Here is a 17,881-nt window from a genome sequence, read left to right as displayed (position 1 = left end):
GTCTTTCTGAAATTCTTAACTGCACCTCTCCTTTTCAAGCCCTCTTCTGTTTCCTCCATTTTAAGCTTTCTCAATTTCTTTGTGTTTTCCTATCAACCTCAGCAGATTGTTTTCTCCTTTCATCATTCTTACTCTAATCATTGCTCTGATTATTTTCCTTCTCAGTCAGTCTTCACAGTCACATACTCACACACGTGTGCATACAGGAGCACCATGCCCAGGAAACATTTGGACAGGAATTTAACAAGAAAGTAGAATAGACTGTGCTGATCAGATGCATGATGCAACCAGGCAAGCATACTTACCACACCACTATTTATACTTATCCCTCTTTTTTCTGCACTTTTTTCCTCCTCCAAAACTTCTAGTCCTCTGCTTTTTCCTGCCTTTTGTTCCATCCCTAAATATCCTTTAAGTCTTGTGCAATCCTGAACTATATTTGCCATGCATCTCATGATGTGTCACTATCCAAGGCAGAAAATTCCTTGGTCTGAAAGGTTTTGGGGAGAGCTGCTACCAGTGGCTCATGGTGATGGGGGTGATGGGTTCCATGCCCACCTGCTGGAGCTGAGGCTGTGCTGTGACAGCCCCAGACAGATTGTTTGTTACTTGTGTGCGTCCTTGATTTGAGTCAGATGGGCTTGAATGGTTTGATATCTCCTGTGGCGGGCCTGGGAGCAGCCTGGCAGGGTATCATTCTGGCTCCTGCCCTGCCATTGGTTCTCTGAGCTTCTCTGCAGATCTGCAGACAGGCATTTTTTCTCAGAACCTGACACTTTCTCTATATTCTCATCCCCTCAGTAAATAGTCTAAATTAATAGTCTACAGTGCTGCTATTGAAACAGATACTGACAAAATAGAGTGTGTGCCAACCAGGGCAGCCCCCAAGGTACCCATCTAACATCTTACTAATTTCACAGCTCATCCATTATGTGAAAAAGATGTAAAAGTGATTTCTAGGAAGTTGCCAGGACACAATCATTCCCATTTGAAAGCATCAGAGGGAAAGCATGAAAAAAGGGGATATGGAGCAGATGTTTCTGTTGATATTTTTATGTCAGTTAAAAAGTTTGAATTCTGTTGGCAGTGCAAGTTGCTTAGTGATTAATGGAAATGACAAACATGATGCATTCCTTCTAAATTGGTGTCATGTTGATAGAGGACATTTTGATTGAGATAATGTAAATGCTGATGTGAGGATTTGTTTTCATAATGCTATAGATCTTTTCTGTTTGTTGAAATAGGTACTCAGCTCCTCTGGAAAACCCACTATTTTCTTAGGTGTCTGTCAGCCTGTGTGCATAGCAGTGGTTTTGTAAGCAAGTTACTGTTCTGTGGTTTACTGTTTGGGTTTTTTTCAAGCTTAAGGTTTTTAACTGAGATTTTTATAAAATTTTATTTAACCAGTTGTTGGTTTGTTTGAGATTTTTTTTTTTTCAGTAACTTGTAGTTTCCCTTAAGTATATCTTGTATTCAGTAAATACAGCCAAGAGAGGTACCATAATTTCCTTCACAGGATTGCTGGTTATGAGAATGTTGGATACAAAAACATTTAAGGATTTGAGGTGGGGAAGAGGAAGGAAAGGGGCAGGAAATGGTGAAAATTACACCAATGGGTGTAGAAGAAAGGATTACAAGTGACCTCACCCAAATAAATCACAGTAGTACTAATTACCAAAGCAGAGGAGTAGCCTGGCCCTTAATGTGTCACAGCTGTGACTAATGAAGATAAGTGTGATAAAAGGGGTTGGCTGGTCAGGAGAGGACCTGGAGGAGGAGCCCTGAAGAAGAAGGAATGATCCAGAGAAGCACAAAGGAGACTAAACTAAGGAAGAATTGCTGCTGTAAAAGATCTGCTGTGAGGTCAGTCTGGCTCTGATGGAGTTGGAACACTTGTGGTCATATTCCAGCAGGAAATAACCAGCAGTCAGAGTCTGCAGTTGGACCCTACAGTAGGAATTTGCTGTATTCAGAGTCAGGATGGCTACACAGTAAAGAAGAATAAACTGGGATCATCTTCACGTTGTTAAATAAGAGTCTGTGTCTTGGCTCATTTCTACCCCTAACGTGAGGGCTGCTGCAACAACTGTTGAGGCTGGTAAAAATAAAACTGGATTACAGTCCTATAAATGAACATGCAGGTAATGGATTTTGGGCACACTAGTACTTGTAAGCAAGCAAAACCTGATACTACAGTCTCTTTCAAAGCTGAGTAATGGGAATATATCCATGTTCATCTGAGCATTATTTAACATTGATTAGGATATTCAGGTCTGAAGAGAGATCAAATGCTCTGATATCTATGGCAGGAAAGAGCCAGTATATACTTAGTGAGGGAGAATGCTTTGGTTTATTCAATGCCTTTGCTATGTGTAGCCATCTACAGATATCTTGTGTTAAAAATTAGATTCCAGATTATCTGTATCTTTGACCTGACTTTATGGGAGTTATCTCCCCTGCTTTGGCCCTGACATAATTTGCTGAGGTTTTCACTTGTGTATCTGTGCTCACTGTAGAGACTAACAAAGGATTTGTATTACACAGATGGGAAATTGTAAAGCTGAGGTTTGTCTCTTCTCTTTTCCATTACCCTGGCAATACAAAGTAAGTGAGAATTGGAGTAGAACTCATACTTTTTCTTTAAGGGTATGGATTATTCAAAACTTGTTTTTATACCAACTTTGAATCCTTTTGTATGGAAGAGAGGGATAGGAGGAAGAAGGGAACAGAATGGTATTGGCAGTGTTTCTATTACCTCCCAGCTGGACAAGACGCAAACGAGCTCCAGGCACCTCTGAAGCTTTCTGTGGCTGGGCCCAGTGTAAGACCAGCAAAAGTGTGGTGAATATCTGCGTTTCTCTGACAGTCTTCCCTCTCAGATGCAGGGGCCAAGAATGAATTACAGCTCTACAAATGTGCAACACTGTCCAAAATCTAAAATGTAGTTGTGCCATTTCTGTCCCAAACAGTGCTTCGTTCGGTCCCAAAATCCATGCTTGGTTTTTGGTTTTGGGTTTTCATTTTGTTGGTTGCAATTTTTTTGTGTTTGTGTATCCTTGGATGACTTAATTCACAACAGAAACTTGCTAAAAATTGGTGTCTAATTATACTTTCTTGTGATGTCTGTAGGCTGACACTGTTACAAAGATGCTAATTGTCTAATCTATGGCTTGTAATTTAAAATCACTGCTAAATTTGTTTAAAAATCCATTTTGGTTCAGCCATTTGTATTTAAATTAATTTCTCTCTTCCCCTCCTCTCCCAGCCCAAAGCAAAGAACAAAGTTGAGAGAGAAACAGAAGCACCTTTCATTTTGCTATCAATAGGTTGCTTTTTCTGTATTCATAGCAAATTCCTGGGTTGAGCTACGATGTAATAGCTCAAATTGCAGCTTTCACCCCTATAGCAGTAATTTTTCTCATTACCCCAGGGGCAAATAAACTTGTGCTCTCCTTCTCACTCTGATGGCAAAGCCTCTATTTTCCCTTTTTTGGAACACCACAAATAATGGTAATTGTCGTGTTTATCACAGACATAACTGAGCCTCGAGTAAACTTGACACAAAATCTGCAAGTTTCCATATATCTTGTTTTTATTTTTACTGCTTTATTTCATTTCTGTTTCTATGGGGCATAGTTGGATATTGTGCTAATGGTGAGAACACTTTATAAATTCATTAGCGAAGACTAGAAGGCAGAGGGAGCATGTGAGGAAGATACAAAAGCTTTTAGAAGGCTGAAGCTTAGATCAATGCCAGTGTGAAGAAGGCTTATGCTCAGTCACGAAGGACCTTCTGCTTTTGGAAAATTTTAGTGCCATGACAGCCAGTGCAGCCACAGACAGAAATGAACACTAGTCCAGATAAAAAGCATCAAAATTACCTCAGTTGGTTTACCTTCCTGATTAAATTTTAAAAAAAAAAATAAAAATAATAAAAAAAATTGTGCTGTCTATTTATATGATACTTTTGTTTATATAGTTTGTTTCTATGATTCATATGTATATAATATTATACAGGTACTATTACACAAATATGCAAAATATAAGAATGTTGTTCCTTTGGAAAGCTATTTTAGAGATTTTGAGTTGCAAATTTAACTGAGCTTTAGGAAGGACTATGCTGGGGGTTTTAACAAATTGTAGAAGTAATGGTTGAGGAAAACTGCTGATTTGTGTTTCATTTTTTTAAATTCAGTTTTGTAGAAGTTAAGATTATTGATGGCTGATTTTCCTTGTAGTTGATTGCTTATGGTTCTGTGAATAAAAAAAACATCGTTTAGGGATGAATTAACAGAAGTAAAACTTGTGGAATGTGTGAATTAGTTTGGCTGTGCTGGCCATTTTCCATTTTCATATGCTAAGCTTCATGAAAATATTGGAAAATCCATAGAGGAGAGAGAATAATATAGCACCTAGAAAATGCAACCAGTGATCAAAATGAACAAAATCAGCCATTTTAATGTAGAGAAGACATTTGTATCGGCAAATAGACAAAAAGATTGTTGCAGGGAGGAGTGCAATAACTTATCCTCCAAATTAATTGTGAATAGGAAGAGAAATGATGAGTTTAAGTTGCAGCAGAACAGCCCCCCAGTGTAGAGAGTGGAACAAATGCTGATCCTGAAGGGCTGGTGGAGCCCTAGGCTGCCTTCATGTGTTGAGGAATTTACATCATTTTAAACAGGACTGTGACAGGAATGATACATGGATGTAATTGAGATTTTTGAGGGGAGGTGGGTTTTGAGGTTCACCACAGCTATGTGATTCTGGTGCTAGTCCTAGCTAGCTGTGAGAGTAAACCAAGGACCCCTAAAATGATGGTAAGCCAGAAAAAAACAAATCTCAGTTTCACTGGGAAGGTATTTAAAGATGCCAGGGGTTGTTTTTGCTTGTACTTCTGGGACTGCGGTACCTCAGCTCAACTTTTGGCTGAAGAGACAAACTAGTCATGGCTGAAAAATGGTGCTTGATCTGAGTTTTACTACAGGCGGAAAAACCAGTGGCTAAAGCATGGACCATGTCAGACACGTCTGCAATTTGGTGGACTTGTTCATGATACCTTCTAATTTTCTCCAATTCTCTTATATACAGTGAAATTTACCAATTGCCTAATGGCACTTATATGTGAAAACTATCTTTTTTGCTGACTAGCTGTTCATGTATAGCAACATTTCTTTGAGAACAGAGTAAATTAAATTTCTTGCAGATGCAATATGAGCACACAAAATCGTAAGTATTACACTCAGGACTTTAGAGGTTTTTGCTTACTCAAATTTGCATACTCAGTTATGCATGAAGTCAGGAAGCGCTGGTTTTCTGTTTTCCACTGTCTTTAATAAATGAGGTGATATTGCAATGGCAAGGGCATGTCACATTTGGACACTTCCCTGATGTCATCCCTGCATTTCTTGGTTTCAAGTGTTTGAGTCTTTGCAGCAGCTTTCTCACACTGCTTCATGTAAACAATAAGTATTCTTAGAATTTATCTGTATGTTTTGCATTCTTGTTCTCTGAGAGAGAACTTGACTGATGGTCATATTGACCAATGGAGTCAGGAGGTTATAACCTCTTTGGGCCAATCTTGGCCCTCTGTACAAAATGTATATAAGCCTATTGGAGTCAGATAATAAGAGCCTTCCATGTTTCACCCTGCTGCTGCCTGCCATCCTCTGTGAAGGTCCGCTCCCATGTCACAACGTGTTGCCCCTCTAAGGGCAGGGGTAACACCCTAGTCCTTGTTTTTTACCTGGAGAGTCATTTGATTATAGCTGAATGAGCTGTAACTGCATCTAGAATAGTTGTATTTCTTCAGAAAGCAATTTCTGAAGTCCCTTGGGCATCACAGTAGATCCATTTCAGATGTCAAAATTAACCTTTTTATGTACAGTTTATGTACACACCATGTTTAGGATGTGCATAAAGCTCATTGAGAAGTTAAGTTTTCTTCCTGGACATGAACTTCACTGCAGTTGCTGACACATCCAGGTGTAGTTTCCAAGTGCTCATAGACTGGGCACAGAAATTCAGTATTGCAGCCAGCTGGATATGCTGGCATATTCCTACTGCTCTGGCCTGTCCAGGTGAACACACTGAGCAGCCACAGCTGCTTCCTGCATTGTGAGGGCCAGCAGGCTTGAAGGTCTTACAGCTTTGTCCTGCTATAGCCATATATTTTGCTGAAAGTGCTGCTTCCTATGCTTTTCCTCATCAAGGTAACCTAATTTTACAGGGGCATCCTAGCTGCAAGTACCTAATACGTAGCGTGTGGCTTTTGGTGATCCACCTTCTGGTCATGCAGAACTTGCTCTTTCTAAGAGTCCATCATAAATGTAGTTGGAAGAACTACTATTGGGGTTGCAATACTTTTTTTTTTTTTTTTTTTTTTTTTTTTCCTAGCTAGGATTTTATCTTTGTTCTGCACTGCCACCTTTTATTTAGGGGAGGGAATTATTGCAGCAAACATTTTCAAGATACTTTTTAATCAAGAAATATTTTTAAAGGGGTATTTGGCAGTATGCAGAAAGCAAACCAGGTGTTTCATTACCTTTTGTTTTTTTACCTTAAAATTATTGTCTAATAAGTTGTCTAATAAGGTAAGCAGCAGTCTTGGTTACCTTAGAACCTTCTCTGTGCAAGATCAGATTGCTTCAGATGTTTTTAATGCTTTGGAGCTCTTTTTCAAATGAGTATGCATACACTTAGGAGGATAAGTAGAAGTGTATTCAAATAGCTCAAAGAATTTTAGATACATATGCAATTCTCTATCAGAATGGTGATGGTTTCTTCCTTAGCTTTCATTTTCTCGTCCTGTCGCTGTTTGACTAATGAGGTTTTTTGGACGCTGGTAGTGGGTGATTGCTTTGGGTTTTGATTTGTGATTAATATTTGAATTCAGCTCTCACAGCTGAAGGGAGTGTGAGCTTCTGTAAACTGGCAGCCTAAAAAGGTGGAGAGGGCAAAGCCAGGAATGTTCAGCAGAAGTTTCCAACCACATTTTCTTTTCCAATAACAAATGAACGAGGGCACCCCTAATATTTGGGAACCTGTTGAAGCTACATCAGAAAACATTTAATCTCAAATTCATATCTGAAAGGGTTACTTCTCACAGCATGAGATGTAAAAGTAAATACTTGTTCACACTTATTTTTGTCTGACTTTAACAGTACAGGTGCTTAATTTAACTGTAACTGGAGAATGAGTTTTTAAATTTATTTTACTTTTCCTATTCCTAGACATTATAATGTTGAGTTCCAAACTGTAGATTTTTTTATATCCACACTTGAAAAAACTGGCAGACATAAGGCTTCGTTCTGACCATTACAGACATTGTCCTACAGAACAGCAAGAACATTGAAGTAGCGTTGCATTGTGTTGGCTTTTTTTGGAGCTTTTAAAAAACTTTTTAATATTCATTTGAGGTAGTACAGCAACCCAGCAAATGTGTGTATTCCTTCCATCAGAATACAGAAGGGTATTTTTCTCTTATATATATATCTTGCTTTGACTATGATGAAATACCTAGTTCATTTGAGTTATCATAAAAAAATTGTAAGACATAATTTCTCCAGCATATAGCATTGCAATGAGTAAAGAAGGAGTATAGGTTTAATGTGGATGTGCACAAAGAGAAAATTCTGCTGACAGAGCAGGAACTTACAGTGTACATGCATTGATGTATAAAAATTTATTTCTTAACATTTTCCATTTTCCAGTTATCTTCTGAATATATGTTATAATAAAGCAACAAATCTTATTTTCTTCTTTTAAAATAAATTTTAAGTAGGACATTTCAGTGTGCAGCTATTTCTTGAGTAAGCTTGGAGGTTTTTTCCCTCCTTCATTGTATATTTGTGCTTTCAGGGCTCAAGAGTTGAAAACAATCTGAGTTACATAAACCCAAGCACCTCACAGTCTATTTAGCTTTCAGTACTTTTCCAAGAAGTAGAAAGTGCTGGAGAGACATAGCTGGACTTTGTGGCTCTGATGCATTGCCTGTTTTTGTCACTTTTGCTGTCATTTAATTCCATCCATTTTTTCTGTATCTACACCTTTGCTGTGTTCCTGTAAAGCTGAGATTTACTCCTATATTAGCAGGTGTTTAAAGGAGTTTATTCCCTGCAGCAACCACATTCACTGACAGAAACAAAACATATTGCAACACATTCATTGAGCCACATAGTGCAGACTGTCATGCTAGGTAATCTATTTATAATGAGCTTTGCACTTATAAAAGGATGCTGTTTGTCAGCCCTAAAATTAAAGCCGCCTTTTCGCATAGTGATGGAAAAACTTTAGTTAACCAAGGTGCTAATGAAATTTTATGGGAACATCATATAGGGCCACAGAGTTTCTAAATCCTTTTTGTCATTCAGCTATTCTGCTGTTTGGAGATAGCCAGCAGCTGTGCCACCTGTGCAGGATAACTATCCCTTGATCTTTACACCAGTCAGAAAGTAAAACAGGAGCGAGAACATCTGCTTCCCTCTATCACTTAGGAGTCACTGAAATCTAAGAGGTGTTGATTCTTTCCAACATCTGACTTACAGTCTTGAGCTGGAAAAAGTATTCTATAAACTCTTTTTTGAGCTATTCTCTTTTTCCTCTAATGTTTAAAATAAAGGATCCTAAAAACTCAGAAATGAGTGTTGACTTCCCCATCCATCGCAACATCCTCTTTGGCGTTCAGAACCCATGAAGAAAGGCAGCAATGAAAATGCTCTTAAAGTCTGTGCAAGATTTGGTTTTAGTATTTGTTTCACTCTAGGCTGTTCTCTCTTACCCTACTAACCAAATCAAGCTTTTGAAAGAAAAGATATTTTTCCCCTCAAGACATGCTCATTCAAATCCACGGTTGTGAATGTTAGCTTAGTTAATGGTGAACTTCAAAATGCATTCATAGTTGCATTTGTTAGCTAATTAAAATTACTAGATTTTCTGCCTAGACCGAAATGTTTAGAGAAGCCTGATGATTCACACCAAAAGATATAGTGAAATTTATATTTTTTTATGTTTATGGTTTTAAAACTTTTTATCTTCATGTTGGAACACAGAAAATCCTTTCAAATTTTATCCTGAAATTGATCTGGTGGTCTATATTATTCAGGAGATTAAACTTTAAAAAGTGCATTTTTTCATGATTTTCTCATTCTAGTTTTGATTCATTTTGTGCCTAGTTTTTCCCTGACTCTAAGAGGTTGGATCACTGTTCTGACCAGGTTTTCACCTCTTACAGATTGTAGACAATTTTTGATGCAATACGAAAGCATATAAGGAGTGAAAAAGCTGTTTGTAGGGAGGGGTTTTTTTTCCCCTATACTCCTCAGAAAGAATATAAGTGACCTTTGAAAAACCCTAACAAACTGACAGGTGGATTTATTATGCTAGAAGTAGCTTATTCAGACATCAGGGTGCATGTGAGTTTTACATTTAGCTTGGAAGATTTTGAGGTTTAATACTATTCTGAAGTCCCTTAAGAATACATATGTTGTGTATTTGGACCAGGTACCAAGAAAGCAAATATACATCTTTGGCATTTCACTTCTACTGGCTTGAAAAGCAAAAATCTATTGCCCTTGTGTCCTCAGTTCTTCCACTTTTTTTTTTTATTTATTTTCCTTTCTTATCTTCCAGATGGAATCAGCACTACAAAGCCCTTTTCTCTCTCTCTCTTCCTCCTCTGTATGTGGATATATACAACCAATTCTCCTTATTCTCATGTGAACACTATAAACTTTATATCCAAATTTTCATTCTGCTTCGCTCCGTTTAGGTTTTTTGCTTTTTTTTATTGGAATCTTTACCAGTTTTCTCATTTAAGCTGATTTGGTTTTGCTATGGTCTCTCCTTGTATTCTTTTTTTTCTTCTTCTCTGTTTTAGTGTGCTTTTCTTCAGTGAAAGGATGTTAGTCCTTTCATCTACTCTAGATTTTCTTTGAGTTTCTTATTTTCTATTTTCACTTCTTCTCTGTCTTGCACACTACTGATCTTTTTGCGTAACATTTAAAAAAGCAAGTAGTGGCTGATATGGCAATTCTGTGGTGCCTTCCTTTCTATGTCATCATCCACTCTGACACCTTGGCTTCATTTCTTAATTTCCTCTGCCTGAGTTGCCTTCTGCCTGATGCTTGCTGCTCTTGTTCTTTTCTTTATTAAAGTGGCTACCCTTCGCCATCCAAAGTCAACAATAAGATCTCTTTCTGTCATCAATTGTCTTCATATACCAAAACATGACTGCTGTTTCCTATTGCACCTTTAATTATCGGTTATTTTGTCAGTATGTGAAATTTACTTCTCCCTTAATTTTGTTCTTATGTTCCTGTGAAGTGGTTTATGAGTACATCCACCACCACCAGTGCTCACTGCACTGGTACCTATGCCTACCTTTCCATTTTTGTTGAGTCCCATTTTGAAGATCTTTATGCATCTACATAAAATGCCTCAAGTTGTGCTGGGGGGTTTAGAGTCGCAGAAAGGGTTGTCAAGCATTGGAACAGACTGCCAGGGAAGGGGTGAAGCCATCATCTCCAGAACTCTTCAACAAAGCCTTTGGATTCAGCACTTTGAGGAAATGGTTTAGTAGTGAACATGGTGGTGATCATAGGTTGATGGTTGGACATGATGATTTTAAAGGTCATTTACAACCTTAATAATTCTAGAATTCAAAACATATGTATAGTACATCCCAGAAAACTATCCCACACATAAAAACAGTTTTCACAAGTTGAATTTTTTCGAATGTCCCACTCTTTTGCCTTCATTATTCTTAATTTCTATTATTTCATGCTCAACATTATGATGAAATTTAACCATGGTGACTTATTAAAAAGCAGCCTTTTCTAGGCTATAAAACTATTACCTACATAACACTTTCTATTTCTCCCATTCCAGAAGAAGGCTGTCCAATCTAAACCCCTTAATTTTCTAGAAAAACATTTGACTTCCATATGACACTTTTTAATGTTGCTCTTTCTGAGTTGTGGCAGTATCTCTGTAGAAATATTGGTCTGTGTTCTTGAAAGCTACAAACTTTGATAAAAATTTCATATGGCCTTACATAAAGATCTGGCTACTACAGTGGCAAAGCTCCCCTGGTTTTCTGAAGAAAATGAAAATGCAAAACTTCAGTGAGATCACAAACAATATTTTTTTTATTCTTGACTTGACCTGGAGTGCATCTGTTAAAATTTTCCACTCGGTATCACAACAATTATACATTCATGGAGTTAGTATTTTATGATTTTTTTTTAGACTGTGTGGAGAGTGAGGGAAATACTTCTGAACAAAATAGGTTATGAATTCCTTATGAATTCTGCATGAAGTGCCTGAAAACAGACACAGAGTCTCCTTGATAATGGAAGAAAATGTTGACCTCTGTTTGTGAAGAAAGGGGAAATGGCTTAGCAGGTTTCACAATTTAATTAAAGTGTCATCTACTTGTATAAAACTTACTGTATATCCTCTAATGAACAAATTACCAGGAAATTCTTTCTCTTGTAACATCACAAGGAAATCGTAGATAGACAACAGCCTTTAGCCTTGCATTCGTGCCAGATGAACATTTGATTTTTTTTTTTTTAAACTCCTCTTTCCTTCTCGTGTCTTGATATTTGGTTAGAGGGCTTTAAATGCTTGTGTGTGATCAGTCACTCATCATCATCAGAGCCCAGGAAAACAGCTCGTCCTTATGGATATTTGAAATAAAGCCAGTCTTAGCAAAGAGATTGCTTGTAAGAATTGCCAACAGATTAGATGAATTTTTAGAGTGGATATGAAGTCTGGTTAAACAAACATTTCATTTCTTTTAGCAGCTGATTGATTGATTCCAAACAAAAAAGCGGTGCCATCTGGTCCTTAAAAACAAAGCAGCATTGCACATTCCTTTTTAAGGGATTGTATAGGAAAATATTTATTTAATTCACCATTTTTATACATATGTACACACAGAACAATTTATATAAATTATCTGCTTTACTTTTTCTTAGCATAAAATTATTTCTTCATATTCAATGCACATAATTTTTCAAAAATTTAACATTTGTAAGAAAATATGGGATGCGCTAGAAAAGGTTCAATCTACAATGCTTATTATTATTATGTCTGAGCCATTCATCATAACATAGTTTGACAAACAATGTTATGACTTGAAATAGAAAACAGTATTCAAGGAAAAATTGAAACAAACTTGTCTGCTAAATCAATTAAACTTATTCCAGCAAATATTGTGACATTTCCGAACCTTGCTGCACCAGAGAATTTGTTCTGTGTGTATGTAGTAGAGAAACTGCACAGCTGTGTAGAGACAGGTGATGCATGTAGTGAGAAATGTCACAATTTTAAAACTCAGTATTATTCTGAGTTGTAGTAAAACATGAACAATCACAAAATTTACAGAGAGAAAACTCACAGGCTCTTTTAGTATCTCTTGAAAAAAATCTTAAGTGTAAATTATGTTGTATCAATAGAAGCAATAAAATACTTAAGAATATAAAGAAAGTTATGAACTATATTGTAAAAAAAGGTTTAAATGTACTCTTGAAAAAGAGGGGTTTTCCTCCTTCTCTCCAAGCTGTTAGAATTTTCTTCCTATTCTGGCTTTTCCTCACATTACAAAAGCAGAAATTATGTGCTGCAAGCTTTTAATCACTTCTATAATTTTGGAAAGGTGCTTTGTATTCTGTGAACCTCAGTGATATTTCTTTGATGTCAAAGGTACAATTCTTTGTGTATAAACGGGATCCATTAATTGTCCTAAGAATTTTTTTTTTTCCCCCAAGATAAAACTATTCTTATTGCTCTGTTTTGTTTTGTTTCATTTCAGCTATTTATGAACTCTCTTGTGAAGCGTACAAACACTTGGGCAAGACTTCAAATTACTACTGGATAGATCCAGACGGCAGTGGGGCACTGGGGCCTTTGAAAGTTTACTGCAACATGACAGGTAACTTCACTGTATTTACTAATTAAGTTGGTTGAAGGGGAGATTTGGGTTTTAGGGTCTTTTTAAATGTAGTTAGGAGGAAGAGGATGTTCATATTTCTTATTTCTTGTTAAAAGAAAAATAATTACTAAGAGCTTTTCATCAGGGATCATCAAATCTGCAGTCACTATTCAGGATAGGCTGAGCAAGGCAGTAGTTAATGCATTTAATAAGCTTTTTGAATTACACCTATTAGTCTTAATAGATCTTTGTATCCTCAATGTTGCATTATTAAATTTTTTTAAAAGCTACACAAAGAAAAAATCAATAAATATGACTATTTACCAAAGCTGTTTCATATCAACCTAGTGAAGTTCAGTAGTACCTGTTCTACGTCAGGTTGTAGAAGGTATCTGACCACCACAGGCAGAGAATAGAAATTAATTACAAAAGAAGCAAAACATTTAAGTTTTCTTTTTTGTCTGTTTTGTCTTTTAAACTAGGTATGTCCTTCTAACACCAGTTAAACTCTGGAGATAATATATATAACTACATTAATTTGTTTTGATTTTGCTGGATGTATTGTTTCATGCTTTTAAGACTAGTTTTGTGTCCTCACCAAAAGCATCCAATCTTAGTCATCTGTGTTGGCATGATGAGGCAGGAAAATATGCAAATGAAAAACAGGGCAGTTTTCTGCACTGAAAATATATTATTTCTTTGTTCTGTTAATGCATCGCATCTGTCTCAGCACGTTTTCTGATACGAAATATTGGGTAGCTGATAAAACAAACACGTACTCTGACTTTCCCCAAATGCCTGCATAAGAAAATTTGTTGCTTCGCGTATCTGTCTCTCAGGTCAGCTCAGCGTCAGCTGGGCCACCCTGCTAGCTGTGATACGCCCAACAGTACCTTTGCGTGGGTCTTTGGCTCCGCAGCCCCTTTGCCTTAGCTGTCTCGGCCGTGGTTCGAAAGAGGGGACACTCCGGAGGCTCAGGGAGAAAGGTTTTATTCGGGTAACTCAGGGGCAGCCCCTGGTTCCAGGCCTGTGCCTCTGGGGAGTGACCCCCAGCCTCGGTTACAGGGGGTTTTTGTTCCCCCAAAATCTCAGGGGTGGATACAAGTTGCCAGACCAATGAAACAAGGCCAGGTGGGTAAGGTCAAAATGCAATACACAACATTAACAAATCAGGTGAATTTGGGATGTGGTCTTGTGAGACCCACCAATCCCTGTCAGACACCTCTCCTGAAGGTTCTGGGGCCTGGGGGATGGTGGACATGTGGGGGAGAAATACAATGGGATGGGGGAAAATACAATAGGATGATCGAAACCCAGGGCAGAGGATTAGAGTTGTCTTGGCAACTCTTATCAACCTCTGATAAGCACAATCCAAGACAGGAACTTTACCAGGCTAGGGTTAAAGTCCAAATCACATCAAACCTACAACTAAGAAACTTATGATAACATTTCAGCACCCCCACAAAAATTGAATTTCATTCTGTTTGCTCTGGAAATCTGGTGTATGCCTGGGTCCTCAGACTCCATCATCAGCAACATGAAGGTGAAGGCACTATCACAGGCTGAAACACTCTCTTAGACATTTTAGAGATCAAAGTTCCAAAGCTCTCACAACTCTTCTAGAGGCAGAAACCTGGACATATCTGGGCCTGTGAGATGGGTTTTACTCAACTTGGATGGGAGAGATGGGGATGGATGCATGGGAGAAGCCTCAGGTGCCAGATCAGGTGCTCATATGTAGACAGCCTGCTGCAGAACAGGAGAATACCACTGTTCCATGTTGCCATTAATGCCTGTGTTTGTATAATAAATGCATGCCCACAAAGGAGGCTGATGTAAGATCTGCCAGTGCCGTCAATCCTATTTGGACTGGAGAGACAGGCCAAGCAGTCTGTCCTGAGACACAGGTGTAAAGGCACTCTTTCAGATCCTGAGCCATTTAGAGCTTTTAAAATCATAACTAGTACCTTGAAAAATGTCAGTAACTAATCAGTCAGGCACTGCAGGAAACAAGTCCAAGAATGCTGTCATTTAAGTGATTTTGCTATTCAGAACTGCTGTGTTCAGTGCTAGCTGTAGCTTTTGGTTACTCTTCAAGGGTAAATTTGTAAATTAAAAATATACCACCCCAGTGGGGTTAGGCACAGAAAAGTACACTCATCCAGTACTGCAGAATTGCTCATTTCTGCTGAATATAAAAATACAACAGAAGGCCCTAGTAGCTTCTTCAACACTGTGGGGAAAAATAGGGAGAAGTAAAAGTAATAATTTCATTTTACTAATGTTTCTCATCTACAAAACAATTTCAGAATACATAAATGTGACCTTTTCCTAACCAGTGCAAGGAGATCATGAACATTAGGATATACATGATTTAATTCACTTGGATGTGAAGCGTGCTATGGAAAATGCAGTTTTCTGTTTTAACTGGATTGCTCTCATCAGCAGCTCTTTGCTATAAGAAAAAGGCAATTTGCACTAATACCCATATAAATGTTTCAGTTTTAAAAATAAAAACCTAAAACCACTATTTCTTCATTACAATGCAAATGACTGCAAGAGATAGTGAAAATTGATGGAAAGTAATTTTAATCAGTGCTTCTAAAACTGACAGTTGTTCCCAGCTGAGTAAAGCTCATCACCCATGTACATACTGTGTAGTGTCTATATGTTCCAGCTCCCACAGTTTTACTTTTGACTAGTGGTCATTTGAGGCACTAAGGGTGGAGGGCAACAAGCTACAAATTTAGGAGAAATTTTACAACGTCCTACATATTTTTCTGAATCTATATAGGGTATTATCAGCAACATGCATACTAGTGAGGGGAAGGAGGTTACTTGAGGACTTGGCTTTGCTTCATCAATAACACAGTTCTGTAGAACGCTGTAGCAATGATACGTATCTTGTCATATAACAAAAGACCCTAAAACATGGTAGAATAAAAGAAGAATTCTCAAATATCCAGATTGTGCTATTCTATGGTGTTGCTAGAACTATATTTGAAAAAAACTAGCTGGATTACAACTAAATATTTTTTTGTAAACAAGACTAAGAAACCTACAAATTTAGCTATACTGATTGGTATGTGAAGTATACTGAATGAAAAAAAAAAATATGGCAAGGTAGTGATATTTTGTTTTAATAGAGATTCCTAACTATATTTTCCTTTCTAGTCTGAGACTCAAATCTAAATGTTCCTATTCTTCCACTATGTTAAACAAACATCTCTGTTACCCCTTCACTTAGAGGGGTAACACGTTGCAACATGATGTGGACCCTCACAGAGGACAGCAGGCAGCAGCAGGGTCAAACATGGAAGGCTCTTTATTTTTCTGATTCCAATTAACTTATATACATTTTTTACAGAGCGCTAGGAGGTTACAACTTTATGACCTGATTGGTCACTCTTACTTTCAATCAAGTTCTCCTCTCAGAGGAGAACTATGCAAAACATACAGATAAATTTTAAGAATACATATAGTTTGTCATCAAGCAGCATGAGAATGGTGCTGCAAAGGTTCAAACACTTGAAAGCAAGAAAATCAAAGGTGACACATCTCTATATTAAATTGCTACTCAAGATGCTAATGCACATTTTAAATTCACCTTCTTTCATTCAGGTGAAGCTAGCAAGTAGAGAACATTTTAATGAGTAAAAATGTAAAGTGCCACTTGCTAGTTCCATTCCTTGACAAAGCAAGTCCACAAAGTTGATAAAGTTAAAATCAATCTTTGCAAAACAAGGCGGCTTAACATCTGTGTACTACTTTCACAATTACTGTAGTATAGTTTTACTGGAGCAAAATGTTGGATAGTAAGCTTTACTCTCACTTAACTGTAAGCCTTCTGGGACAAGGACAATATCCTGAAAAGCCACTGAAAATTTTTGTTAAGAAATTGTCTTTAGCCCTTTCATATACTGTATCACAGACAAATATTGAGTCACAAAATTAATAATTTCATCATTATATCAGCATTTCACCTACAGAGTGTATAGTCACCATTAGTGTACACAGACATGCTAAACAACATTAAAAATAAAAAAAGAGAGAAAATTGTAGTGCAGAAGACAGCTGTCTGGGCATATTTCTGGGCATAATCCATATGCAAATTTAGTGTGTCTTAATTTAGTAAACTGGCGAGTGTCATGACAAGACCCACCCCCTTCACAGATGTTGCTGTGGTAACTAAAAATTGTTCTGGTTTCTAAATTGAGCTGGTGATTCAATAGTGCGGTCAAAGTCAGAAATATGTAATTGCATGTGCTCCTCACAGCAGTTCATGGTCTCTACAAACAACTGTATTTTCAAAGACATCCCCAAGCTCCTCCTTTAAATTCTCTTGTCTTCTCCAAATGAAGGTTGTACTCAGAGCTGTGTTCTGATAGTGAAGAGGAACCAATTTTATGTCCTCATAGTGGAAAGAAGATATTTGAGATATCACATTCAAACTATCTATTTCCAATCCAATAAAACAGCATTTCAAAATCTAGGGCATTGTTGTTCATGTTGTGCAGTTTTCCAAACAATTATCTGTAGGAACTATGTAGATTTTAGGAAGCTTTTTTCTTTGTAATTCTTCTTTCTTTTTTTGAAAACCAGTATTGGAAATGTTTAGAGGTAGAAAGTCAGAACTTTCCAAAGTAATGCACTTATGGAAAAAATATTCCTTGGTGCTGTGTTGTGGCACAATTTTTAACCATTAGACTGCTTTTCAGTTAACCTCTTTCATGGCTAGGGTCAACAGGGAGCTCTTTCAAAGCTCTGTCATCTTACCCTCTTTCAGAGGCAGATCCACAAGGCAAAGTTAGACTCTTCATTCAAACTGTTTGTTCCAAAGTACTCCTACTTGAGTAGGTTGATCTCTCAGTATCCTTTGACCTTTCCTGTTTTCTCCTTAATTGTCATTGGAGCAGTAGCTGTAGTGGAAAGAATTGCTCTTTT

The 17,881-nt window shown here is 37.4% G+C and overlaps 1 protein-coding gene across 1 annotated transcript in view; it reads left to right on the top strand.

Annotated features, from left to right (window-relative positions):
• Window positions 1-17,881, top strand: part of CNTNAP2 (contactin associated protein 2) — a gene marked incomplete at its 5' end in the record, with an annotated part of 1,047,398 nt that overhangs the window by 709,290 nt on the left and 320,227 nt on the right. Inside the window, one exon of the mRNA XM_083867656.1 lies at window positions 12,818-12,937. Within this exon, the coding sequence (XP_083723782.1) occupies window positions 12,818-12,937 (120 nt within the window). The remainder of the gene's footprint in view (window positions 1-12,817; window positions 12,938-17,881) is intronic.

Source organism: Zosterops lateralis, assembly GCF_965231275.1.
Source record: "Zosterops lateralis genome assembly, chromosome: 1".
Taxonomy (NCBI): Eukaryota; Metazoa; Chordata; class Aves; order Passeriformes; family Zosteropidae; genus Zosterops; species Zosterops lateralis.
Note: the sequence above shows the minus strand (reverse complement) of the source record. Positions and strands in the feature narration are given on the sequence as shown.